Genomic DNA, 12,299 nt, shown 5'->3' with positions numbered 1-12,299 from the left:
GGAGAAGGAAGGAAAAAAAGAAACTGAGAAACTGTGTACTAAATCTTGATCCAAAAGTCTTTGTGAATGAGCAGTTTATAACCAGCTTGTGACTGCCTGGGATACAAAGACCAAGGAAGCACATAAAGCACCTGTGAGATTCATAAGATTGTATATAAAATGTTATGTGTCCTTCTGAGAATAGCTTTTATCAGATGATCAAACTGTAAGCCTATTCCTACCACCTACCCCCAAAAGGCTGCTGACTATCTCAGATTTAAACAAGACTTCCCTGGACCTCTGTTCCACTAATAGAAGTCAGGGCCCAGCAAACCTTTAGCAAAGCACTAAAGCTCCCAGAAATGAGTCACTGACCTTTGTACGGGGAACAATGTTGAGTTCCAGTTTTTGGTCCACCAAGCTAGCCCCTGCCTCTGAGAGATAGCCCTGGTTGAGGACAAGGCAGTCACGGCCAAAGCAGCATGGACAGCACAGCTTCTGTAGCCACTTGGTCCATTTAGGATTAAGGTGCCCGTATGGCTCTTCATTCTTGGGTTTGAAGACAGCAACAATCTTCTACATGGACAAAAGAAAAAGAGGACAGGGAAGGTGATTTGGAAGTCTGGGAGAAGCTGAGTAGCAGATCACACACTTAGTTAGCATTATGAGGCCTTTGATTCAGTGGAGACAGGCTGCTAGAAAGAGCTATGGCCAAAGACAGCAAGACTCCTCATTCTTCTTGTTTCACTCCCGTGTTTCCCATCACTCTTCTCTGCTGTGACTCTGCTTCAAAGTAAATGCCTTTGTATGCTTCTAGGAGCAAAACCCAGAAGCCAGCTTGGTAATACATCTTTTGTTTTGTTTTTGGAGACAGAGTTTCTCTGTGTTAACAGTCCTGCTGTCTTGAAACTTGCTTTGTAGACCAAGCTGGCTTCAAACTCACAGAGATCTACCTGCCTCTGCCTCCCAAGTGATGGGATGACAGGCATACACCATCACCATCTAGCTTGCTAACACATATTGATGGGCAACAATTCCATGCTAAAACAGCATTGCTTTGTCCTCTCTAAAAAGATATAACCCACTATATATCAATAGCCTAAAATTAATCCTTTTCCCAAAAATGAAATATTACTTTATAATGGATTATATTTTATTGTAAGAATCCCTGTTCCATTTATCCCATTAATACTTTATTATAGTATGCCAGAAACTTAGTACCATCAAATTCCAACCTCCAGGGTGTGTGTATGTGTAAATATTGTCATTTCTATCAATTACATAAAGATTAAAGGCTGGAGAGGATGGCTCAGCAGTTAAGAGCGCTTGCTTTGTAACTGTGAGGATCAGAACTTAGGTCCTGGAACCCAAGTAGCAAGCTGAGATTCCCTGCAAATGCCTGTAACCTCAGCTCCAAAATGGGTGGAGACAGGAGGATTGCTGGGCTGGCTGGCTTTCAGTCTTGCAGAGAAAACAAAGAACATGAAGTATTATGGAATGAAGTTAAGAAAATTGTTATCATTGACCCATTCCTCTATTAGACTTATTATCCCATCTCTTGGATGTTAACAAAACTTTGAAAAAAAGTTTAAGAAACACAATCTAGTAACAAAGCAACCAAAGAGGAAACAAAAATCATAGCAGGAAAAAGAATGTGGTTAGAATTGGGGTTCTCTTAATTCTGATAGGCAAAGGCTTAAGAGAAGAGAGGCCACAATTCATTTTCTCTAGGCTACAGTAATTAATCTGTTTTCCTGGTTTTGTGTTTGTGAAGATAGGGTCTTATTGTGCATCCCTGGCTGGTGTGGAACACAGCTGTGTAGACCCTCTGACCTCAAACTCAAGAGATCCACCTCCTCTGCCACTCGAGTGCTGGGGTTAAAAGTGTGTTGCACCAAGCCTAGATGCTGAATGGTTTCTTTCACAGAACCTTAGGCCCTCTGGATTTACTTATCTCATTCCATCCAGAAACCAAACTGGTAATTTAAAGTAAGAAAAGCAGATATGCTAACCAAGTAATTCATCTTATGACTCTTCTTCTTCTTCCCTTAATTCACAGTCAACCCAGGGTTGTTTGAGTCATGAGGCATAACTCAGGGCATGACTTCCTGAATTAGGGTAGGTCACAGCAGACAACACGTACCCATCTGCCTCCAATAATTGAGTACCATTAACTTACTCATCCCAGCTCTATCAAGAATCAGTTAAATCTTGAAGCCAGATCCTTCAAAAACTCCTTGCAAGGATTTGAAAAAGCAAGAGAACTCTCTTTTTCCTTCCAAAAAGAATCAATTTATTCTTAGGTCAAACTCATTTATTGGTAAAAGGAAAATATAAACCATATTATAAGAGTTTTTGTAGTTTTATTTAAAGACACTGGCTAGCCCATAACTTGTTATATAGACCAGACTAATTGAACTCACAGAATCTGCCTGTCTGCCTCCACAGTGCTGGGATTAAAGGTGTGTGCTGCCACAGAATTACTTTCTTATCCAAAGTGGCTAGTAAGAAACAGTGGCATGTCAGCCTCTGTGTTCATCTGGAATCCAGTCTCTGAAATCAAGAGAAGCAGCCCCAGGCTCTCAACTGAAATCAGGGCTGATGAGACTCCTCAACAGTGCAGCTTGCAGCATGTAGCCTCCAGTGGGAAGGAGATGAAGATATTCCAGACACCAGTGAGGGGTGAGAAGTACTGGGAATAAATTAAATTCTTCCACTTAAAGAAAGCAGAACTTGAAGGCCAAATTACAGACAAGTGTCATTTATGTACTGACCGGTCAGGCTCCTCAATTTCCTCCCACTATGAGGCAGGCATTAGTTGGCTCTTCAAAAGAATTAAAAATTATGGTTATCTCAGTCACACAGGGGCTTCATTGGAGAATACTGTCTGCATGAAATAGCTGAGGGAATGAAAGGGGTGGGAAAATGGAGAGCCAGAAGGACATTCAGAGAGAAGGAGACTAGGACTAACAACAGACGTCAGTGTAATTTAGTTCTGCTAAAATTTGATCAGGACCTAGTTTGTGTAAGCATGTGGTAGTTTTCCTCAACAGACACAAAAAGTCTCTGTCCTAATTTCCAAAGCCATGTTATGTTGACTGCTATAGTGAACTATGCTACTGACAAATCAAGAATACTTCCATGGAGGACAAACTCTAAAACCACTCAAATTTAAATACCAGTATTCGCTAAGAAAGAACATGACTGATTTTCCTCACCATTCTCTCTCCCTAGATAGTCAATTCATCTGTTACACTCAGAACATAGCACTTTGGTGCTGATTTTAAAAGTATCTTTCCTAAATAGCCACTTACTAATTTCCCTGTTTAATGAAGAATAATGTACAGATACCTTAAGTAGTAGTCTGTGAATAAAAACACAACCATACCAAGAACCAAGAGACTTCTTACTAGCTGGTGTCAGAACCTACAACCAATTACTGGAACCTAAGTTTCAGATAGCTAACCAGTAGTGGCTAGCATAAGGGTGTGATAAAGAGACCCCCCTGAAAAGACAAAATGTCACATATCTGCAGCCCCAGCTACCAGTCAGAAAGACGGAAGAACGCTGGAGTCCAGGGGTACAAGGCTAGCCTGAGAAACAATGCTGAGACTCCCTCTCAATAAACAAAACCATCCAAGTATGGTGGTGCATGCCTGTAATCCAGCAGGAAGATCATAAACAAGGCCAGCCTGGGCTATATAGTTAAGACTCTGCCTCAAAAAAAAAGAAAAGAAAAGAAAGAGAGAGAGAGAGAGAGAGAGAGAGAGAGAGAGAGAGAGAGAGAGAGAGAGGAAGGAAGGAGGAAGGGAGGAAGGGAGGGAGGGAGGGAGGGAGGGAGGGAGGGAGGGAGGGAGGGAGGGAGGGAGGAAGGAAGGAAGGAAGGAAGGAAGGAAGGAAGGAAGGAAGGAAGGAAAAGGAAAAAGAAAAGAAAGAAAAAGCCGGATGGTGGTGGCACATGCCTTTTATCCCAGCACTTGGGAGGCAGAGGCATGCAGATCTCTATGAGTTTGAGGCCAGCCTGGTCTACAGAGTGAGTTCCAGGACAGGCTCCAAAAAAGAAGAAAAAAAAAGAAAAATTAGAAGGAAGTTCTTTTTCCCAAGAACTTAAAACTTTAGTTCAAATAAATCACTCATGCACAGCAATATACACAATAGTGACCTTTAGTTAAAAGTTTTATTGTTTTTTTTTTTTTCTTTTAAATTCAGGGGCTAGCCAGAGTGCTCAGCAGGTTAAAAAGTACTTGCCATGCCGGGCGGTGGTGGCGCACGCCTTTAATCCCAGCACTCGGGAGGCAGAGCCAGGCGGATCTCTGTGAGTTCGAGGCCAGCCTGGGCTACCAAGTGAGTGCCAGGAAAGGCGCAAAGCTACACAAGAGAAACCCTGTCTCGGAAAAAAAAAAAAAAAAAAAAAAAAAAGTACTTGCCATCAAGTCTGATGACCTGAATTCAATCGCCAGAATATGTGTGGTTGAAAAACAGTCCTGGTTTCACAAGTTGTCTTCTGACCTCTAATTGCATTGTGTACCTATGTGTGTAAACCTTCAAAATAAGTACGATGTAAAAAAATACAGTTGGGTGGTGGTAACGCTTACCTTTGATCCCAGCACTTTGGAGGGAGAGGCAGGCAGATCTCTGTGAGTTTAAGGCCAGCGGGGTCTACAGAGTGAGATCCAGGACAGGCACCAAAACTACACAGAGAAACCCTGTCTCAAAAAACAACTCCCTCACCCCAACCCCTGCCACCAAAAAAAAAAGGGGGAAAAAATGTAAAAAAACATTATGTTTGGTACACACAAACTTTTTCCTCTCAAGAGTTCCTTTGAGATAGGCATGATAGTACAGTACTAGGATTCCCTTAAATTGTTAAAAATTGTTAAGACCCCTCACCCCAAAGACAGGGGGAGGCAGTCTTTTTAACAGTATGATCCGTGGTAGGTCAACCATACTCCAGGGCAGGCCCCACTACCAAGAGTAGCAGGCAACACAGACTAGATTAAAATAATAATTTAAAAGAACTCCAAGGGAGGTCAGGTGGAGAGGATGGACCTAGGAGGAATGGAGGTGTGTGAATATGATCAAAATACACTATATGGAATTCTCAAAGAATTAATTAAAATACTGTTTTTTAAAAGATTCTGGGACTGGAGAGATGGCTCAGTGGTTAAGAACACTTGCTGTTCTTGCAGAAGACCCAGGTTAATTTTCTAGCACCCAGAGAGTGGTTCACAATCATCTGTAACTCTACTTCCAGAGCACCTAGGTTGTCTTCTGACCACTGCAAACAGCAGATACACATGTGGTGCACATACATACATGCAGGCAAAACACTCATACACATAAAATAAAATCAATCAAAAAATAAATAAATAAGATTACCTCAAAAGCTTTCATTTTTGTGGGTAAAATACACTTCCTATATTTGAAACTAAAGCTGAAATGTTAAAACTATTAATTTAATAAAAAATAAACACATATTACATATTAACATAACCAAAATTTTATGAAAATAACCATTTTTAAAACAGTTTTGCCAAACTATGTAACATCTGAGTTAATGAAAGCCCACTGCCTTCTCATACCTTCCTTGGTGTTCAAAGTTTCAGTATCTCACATCATGTGATCTCTTCACATCTCTGCTCTCCACACAAAGGGAAATGAGAGTAAGGGCAGACAAATAAAGCCTTGCAACCATTATGAGAATACTCATCCCTGAGCCCTCAAAAGACATTTTTAGTGATCCCTAGGCCTCACTACTGTGCACTGTGAACTACTGTACTTGTAACTTCGGCGTGAGATAGCTCCCTGTACCAGATGGCAGATAAAGCTTCAAACCTCATGACCTACATCCATATAGGGTATAGAGCAGTCATTATATCATTCAAGTGTTTCGCTCCTTAGGATCTGGTGATGGCTATCAATCTGGTTCTTAACCAAGTAGAAGGATGTAAGAATTCTTCTGGACCGGTGTCAGAAGAGCACTTGAGGAAGTCAGTTCCATCCTACCACACCTGGTTCTGGGGAATTGAACTGGGCCATCAGGCTTGGTTTTGAGCACCTTCCACTGAGTCATCTGACTGGTCCCAATTTCACATACATCAACATTTTCTCACAAAAATGACGTCTTTTGCTGTTTTTCAAATATTCACATATTGAATGCTCTTCTTCTGTACATACAAATAAGAAAACCTTTTAATCTCACCACTCAGGAGGCAGAGGTGGGCAGTCACTATGAGTTCCAGGCCAGCCAGGTCTACACAGTAGGCCCCTGCCTTAAAAAAATAAAATTAAAACAAGCTAGAGTAGTAGTGAAGACCTTTAATCCCAGCACTCACAAGGCAGAGGGAGATGGATCTCTGAGTTAAAGGCCAGTCTGGGTCCACAAAATTTCAGGTCTGGTAAGGCTACAGTGAGAACCTGTCTCAAAAAAAAAAAAAAAATCAAATAAATACACACATATATATATATATATATATATATATATATATATATATATATATGGTTGAAATCACTGATAGGATATAAAGTTCCTAGAATATGTGGATGGATATCCCTGCAGACACTGCAATTGGTAATTTTATACAAAGACTAAAGAGCATTAATTAATGAATTGCTATTCTCAGTGGTTATGAAAATGTCCTCTCAAAATTATACTACTTCTGCCTTTACACAACACCATGTATCCAAGAAAGCCTAATACAGAGGTCAATAGGTATATAACTGTAAAAGAGGGCAAAATGAAGCCAGTCATGATGGAACATGCCTGTAATCCCAGGAATTCAGGAGGTACAGGCAGGAGAATCAAGAGTACCAAATAGCTAGACTGAGGTCAGCCTGGGCTACCCGAGACCCTGTTTTAAAAGAGAAACAAAAAACAAAAGGGCAAAATGGAAAAAACTCTTGACTATGTACCTGCTAAGGGGCTTTCATGTGTGACATCTCACTTAATTCCTCTCCCCCGCTCCCCCTCCTCCACCTCCACCTCTCTCTCTCTCTCTCTCTCTCTCTCTCTCTCTCTCTCTGTCTCTCTCTCTCTCTCTCTCTGGTGACAGGGTCTGGCTGGCCTGGAAGGCACTATGTAAATCAGGCTGACCTCAAATTTGCAGAGCTCCACTTGCCTCTGCCTCCTGAGGGCTGGAGTTTATAGGCCTGCACCACCATGCCTGGCTCATTAATTGTCTTAAACTAGTTAGATCACATGTTCTGCAATTCCTGGGAATATGAAGATCATAAAAGAGTCAATTCTAAGGAAATACATCTGTAGTTGAATGAACATGAGATCCGAAGCACCAACAATGTAACTGAGGAGGGGTAATGTGAGCACACATCACCATGACAACTTCTAATCTAGCATTTTCCATTTTACTGTTCCAGGTCCTTACTTAATTATCGTGTGGCAGAAACTACCACAAACTGAGAAGTGGAATTAAGGCTGTCATAGTCAAGTCATAGTCAAGCATCTTCCAGAATGAGATGGAATACTTGCTGCTGCTCTTCTAGAGTGCCTGAGAACAATTTGCATCACCTACATCAGATGGCTCCCAACTGCCTGCAGCCCTAGTGCCAAGGGATCCAACACTTCTGACCTCCTTGGGCACCCACATACAAGTGGCATACAAACCTGCAGACACACTCATAATAAAATAAATAAAGGTTAAAACAGACTGGGCATGGTGCTGTACACCTTTAATTCCAGCCATAACAAGGCCAGGTCAACATAGTGAGCTTCAAGCCAGCCAGGGCTACATAGTGAAATCTTGTCTCAAAAACAAACAACAAAAAATTAACTTTAAAATATTAAAAAAGAATATTTCAGACTGTTCCCAAAATAGTATCACACACACTACTGGTTCCTCCTGTTTCCCCCTTCTGCCTGACATAAGACATCTAATTTATCGTGTAGGCAAGATAAAAACTACAACTCCCAGGCACTAAGTACTACAACTATGTTCTGGACAATAGGATGTAGGCAGAAAAATCTGGTGCAACCTCTAGGACGGGTCCAAGAGGGTGGAGACACATTCTTTCTCTCCCTTCTTCCAAAGGCTAACAAGCAAGTAAGCCGGAATAGCCATCTTAGAAGATGCAGTGTAGGCCACATGCTAACGACAGCTAAATCTGGACTTGAAGTGAAAGTCATCCTGGTGCTGGGAAGTCTATAGACTTCCTTTATATTTGAGACTAATAAGACTTTTTTTGTCATTATTATTTTAAAATCTCCATCACACACAGGCAAGTGCAATACTAACCAACACCAGGGCTAAAAAGAGAAACTATGAATTCAGATGCCTGACTTCCAGGAGAGGACCTCAGGAGCCAAGATGCCTGCCTTACTGGGGGAGGGACTTTGTGCAAATCATTTACACAAATCATTTACACTGAGGAAATACATCTGTAGGTGAGTGAACATGAGATCCGAAGCATCAACAGTGCTTCAACTGAGGTGAGATTTACAACTCAGTGTCACCTGTGAAGATAAAATAGTACCAACTTCTAAGATGGTTATGGGGAATAAGTGTTAGTATTCATAAAGCACTTAAATATAGTACTGGCATAAGGTAAGTACTATCTAAGCATTAATTCAATAAAATAAATACATTTGGTGCAGATTCTAAGGTGACAATACCAACTACTGTGTGTCTGTGTCCAGTCTAACTCTCCAACAAGCATTTAGGAAGTGCTTTTGTCTTCAACCGCATTTTCAGTGGGAGTAGGGCAATCATATTAATTATTCTGGGGGACATCTGTGTGTAGATTTTACCGCTAACAGAGAGCAATGGCCAGAAAATTAGAGACTGGGATCCAGAGCACCACCAAAAACAAAACAACAGGAACAAAACCCACTGATCTATAATCTGTCCTCTGTATGTACTAAGGTGACAGAGCCCACCTATCAGAGCACCAGATCATTCCCCAGCTGATATGACATACTTCAGGGTGTTTTTTTTTTAAGGTTTTTCAAGACACGGTTTCTCTGTGTAGCTCTGGCTGTCCTGGAACTCGCTATAAAGACCAGAGATCTGCCTGCTTCTGCCTCCCAAATGCTGGGATTAAAGGGGAGTGCTGCCATCACCACCTGGCCCTGATATACTTCTAAATGAAAAAAAACAAAACTCTTCCTATAGCTATCGAAAGATCCAGACAACATACTATTACTCACTGCCCCCCCAAACACAACCACTACCTTAAATCTCATTCTGCCTCCCCCACCCCCACCCCCAAAAGATTTTTTTTTTTTTTTTTTTTTTTTTGAGACAGGGTTTCTCTGTGTAGCTTTGCACCTTTCCTGGAACTCGCTTTGGAGACCAGGCTGTCCTCGAACTCAGAGACTCGCCTGCCTCTGCCTCCCGAGTGCTGGGATTAAAGGCGTGTGCCACCACCGCCCTGCCAAAAGATAAAATCTTGATGACTTGTTTTGTTGTGCTTAGAGCTGAATCAGGGACCTGCAATTTCTCAAAGTTTTCTCCAATCCAGTTTACACAAAGTTGACAGAACTGCTCTCTGGTTTTGGTAATCTCAGGGACAACTCTGGGTGAATGGATTATTCAATGAACTCTATCAAGAGCTACAAGTCACAGCCCACCCTGGCCACTTAGACACACAACAGCATGCTACCTACCCATCTAAAGAGCCCACATGGGGGCTGGAGCTAAGAAGCTAAGAGCACTGGCTGCTCTTCTAGAGGACCCAGGGTTCAATTCTCAGACATGACAGCTCACTCCAGTTCTAGGGGACCCGACACCCACTTCTGGCCTATCCCAGCATCAGGCATGCACATGGTTCACAGACACATAAATGCTGGCAAAGTATCAATACACATAAATAACATTCTAAAAATTAAAGGAAATTTTTTAAGTTCATTCAAAAAAAAAAAATACAAGGGACTAGCTTCACAGTGGTGACACGTGCTTTTAATCCCAGCACCTGGGAGATAGAAGCAGGAGGAAATCTGAGCTCAAGGCCAGCCTGCTCTACAGAGTGAGGTCCAGGGCAGTCAGGGCTACACAGAGAAACCCTATCTTGGGAGGAAAAAAATGCAAGGGGATTTTGAGGCATTTTTAACACCCATTATTTTAATACATATAATAGTACATTTAAAAAATGAACTACTTTGGCACATCTGAAAACAACAGGAAAGATCTCACATATCTTGACCTACTATCCCTCTAATAACTCTGGTCTGATCTGTGTCCAAAGTTTTAAATTCTTAGGAAGTTCTCAAAAGGATAAACATAATTTCTCAGCTGCCCTGGTCACCTCATGCCCCAAGTTATCCTATTTCCATACCCCCAGTACAGAATCAGGGGACAAAATTAAGGTCAGCAAAACTCTGCCTTAGCTAAGCAAACTGCTGATAGGCTTGAGGGAGAAATTAGAGGGCAGGAGACAGCCTCTTGTGTTTAAAGCTCCACGTTCGAAACCGAGGGACCATAAGCAACGATGTGAACCTTTTCCCAGAAGTGAGCAACAACCAGGACAGACGGCACTGATGAGTCTACCCACGCTGTCACCAATGACTGTTAACAAGAAACCCGGGATCCCGGTACAGACAACCTCTCCAACAGAGAGGCTGGAATTAAATCCTCGGAGCCCGTGATGGGCCAACCGACCCACAGAACAGGGGCGCACTGCTTTGGGCCAAAATTAGGTAAGTAAATAAAAATGTTAAAGAGAAGAGGCCTAAAGTCCCGAATCTGGAGGCAATGACCAGATACTTGTCCCAGTAGTTTGAATCTAAGGGACCGACTGAAAAGCAGCATCGGTCACCCCTTCTCTGCCCAGTATCTGGTCAATTTCCTCTTTTCACTTTCCGCTCACGCTTCCCTCCTCAAAAAGGTTCTGATTGATTTCTTCATCCTTGCGAGGCTTCCCCATCTCTAGTCCCCAGGAGCATTCCCAATACCACCGGGGCGGGGGGGGTGAGGGTGGAAGGGGGGGGAGCTGGCGCTGAAGTTTCTCTTCTGCACCCTTTCGATTCCCCGTCTCCCACGGTCCCGGGGCGCAGTCCCCGCTGCGCCCGCGCCCCCGCGCTCACCCCCTGAGAGTCCTTGACGAAGTAGCTGCCGCTGGAGCCCTGGTAGATACGCTCGGGATAGATGCAGCACTCGATGGCCACCTCGGCCTGCCGTACCACCACCTCGAACTCGGGGTCGTCCGGGAAGTCGTTCCGCTCGCGGTGGGTCTGAACAGCGTGCGCCGCCGCGGCCGCCTGAGCGGCCAGGGCCTGGGCCTGCGCCGCCACCGTGTGGTTCTGGCCCTGCGCCGCCGCGCCCCGGGCCCGGTCCAGCAGAGGCTGCCGCTCCCGGTCGTGGCCGGGCGAGCACGGCGGTGACGGGATACAGCCGGCCGCCGCCACGCGGACCGCGCCCCCCGGTACCTGCGGAAAGTGAGCTCCCGAGCCCGACGGGAAAGTGTACTCTGGGGGTTGGGCCCGCTCGGGGGACACTAGCGGGCTCGTCTCGTCCATCCCTCAGGCCGCCGGCTCGGGGACCCGGCTCGCTCCACACCAGCGAGCTCGCAACCGCGACCAATCCGCGGCACTCCCCACCTCCCGCCTGGCCAACCAGGGCGCGGCGCCTCCGTAGCCCCGCCCCCAGCCTGCCCTGTTTACTTGGCGACGCGTAGGCACGGCCCCTCGCGCTGGAGCAGTGGCCAATCAGAGCCTGCGTCTACGTAATCGCGGCCTCCACCGCTTTCGCGTCACCTTCTGTGAAGAGTGCGCATGTTTCCTGTGGACAAACCCGGGTCAGGCACGCCCTCTGCCCTTAGCCCCGCCCCAGCTTCCAATTGACAGACAGACGCTTTCCCAATAGCAGCTCTCTTAGTCACTTGTTCTTTGAGTGCCCACCATGAACTGGCTGTGAAACTGCAAAATGTCATTTCTGTGTCACTAAGCACCTGCTATGCTCAAAGAATTGAGAAGACAACAATGAAGTAAAGATGCCCCGCTCACCCCATGCTATCTCAATAACTTTTAAAAATGCCAATCCTCTTGCAATTTGCATAGTGTCTGAGCCGATGATTCAATGCTTTATCTGGTCATTGAGGAAAGCTTGGTCCCTTGAGAATTAAAAGCCCGTGACTTTATTCACGTCCATGTCTAGACACAGTTGGTGCTCGATTTCATTAGTAAAAAAGAAGAAAAAAATGTGCCTCTATCCTCACTCTAGATAAACAACGTCCGGAGACAGCCACTAGTTCGCAGACTTGAGAATAGACTGGAGAGTGAGCAAAAACTGTATACAGAGCCTGTACTAACAGCCAGCTCCTAAAGGAAGTCACTGAATCACTGCCGGGAGAAGAAGGAAAAGGCACACAAG

General features: G+C 44.2%; 2 protein-coding genes across 3 annotated transcripts in view; one reads left to right on the top strand and one right to left on the bottom strand.

Annotated features, from left to right (window-relative positions):
- Pi4k2a (phosphatidylinositol 4-kinase type 2 alpha) overlaps window positions 1–11,446 on the bottom strand; it is a 31,358-nt gene extending 19,912 nt beyond the window's left edge. Inside the window, exons 1-2 of one of the 2 annotated variants that reach the window (XM_006990468.4) lie at window positions 11,015–11,446; window positions 355–555 (exon numbers count right to left, since the gene is read on the bottom strand). In XM_006990468.4, coding sequence (XP_006990530.1) covers window positions 355–555; window positions 11,015–11,446 — 633 coding nt within the window. The remainder of the gene's footprint in view (window positions 1–354; window positions 556–11,014) is intronic. The other variant, XM_042263688.2, reaches the window with a different exon arrangement.
- Window positions 11,447–11,570: 124 nt separating this feature from the next.
- Morn4 (MORN repeat containing 4) overlaps window positions 11,571–12,299 on the top strand; it is an 11,814-nt gene continuing 11,085 nt past the window's right edge. Inside the window, exon 1 of the mRNA XM_076563115.1 lies at window positions 11,571–12,299. This exon is cut by the window's right edge and continues 323 nt beyond it. The gene's annotated coding sequence lies outside the window, so the exon portion shown is untranslated.

This window comes from Peromyscus maniculatus, chromosome 1, assembly GCF_049852395.1.
Source record: "Peromyscus maniculatus bairdii isolate BWxNUB_F1_BW_parent chromosome 1, HU_Pman_BW_mat_3.1, whole genome shotgun sequence".
NCBI lineage: Eukaryota > Metazoa > Chordata > Mammalia > Rodentia > Cricetidae > Peromyscus > Peromyscus maniculatus.
This window is presented reverse-complemented; position numbering and strand designations above follow the sequence as displayed.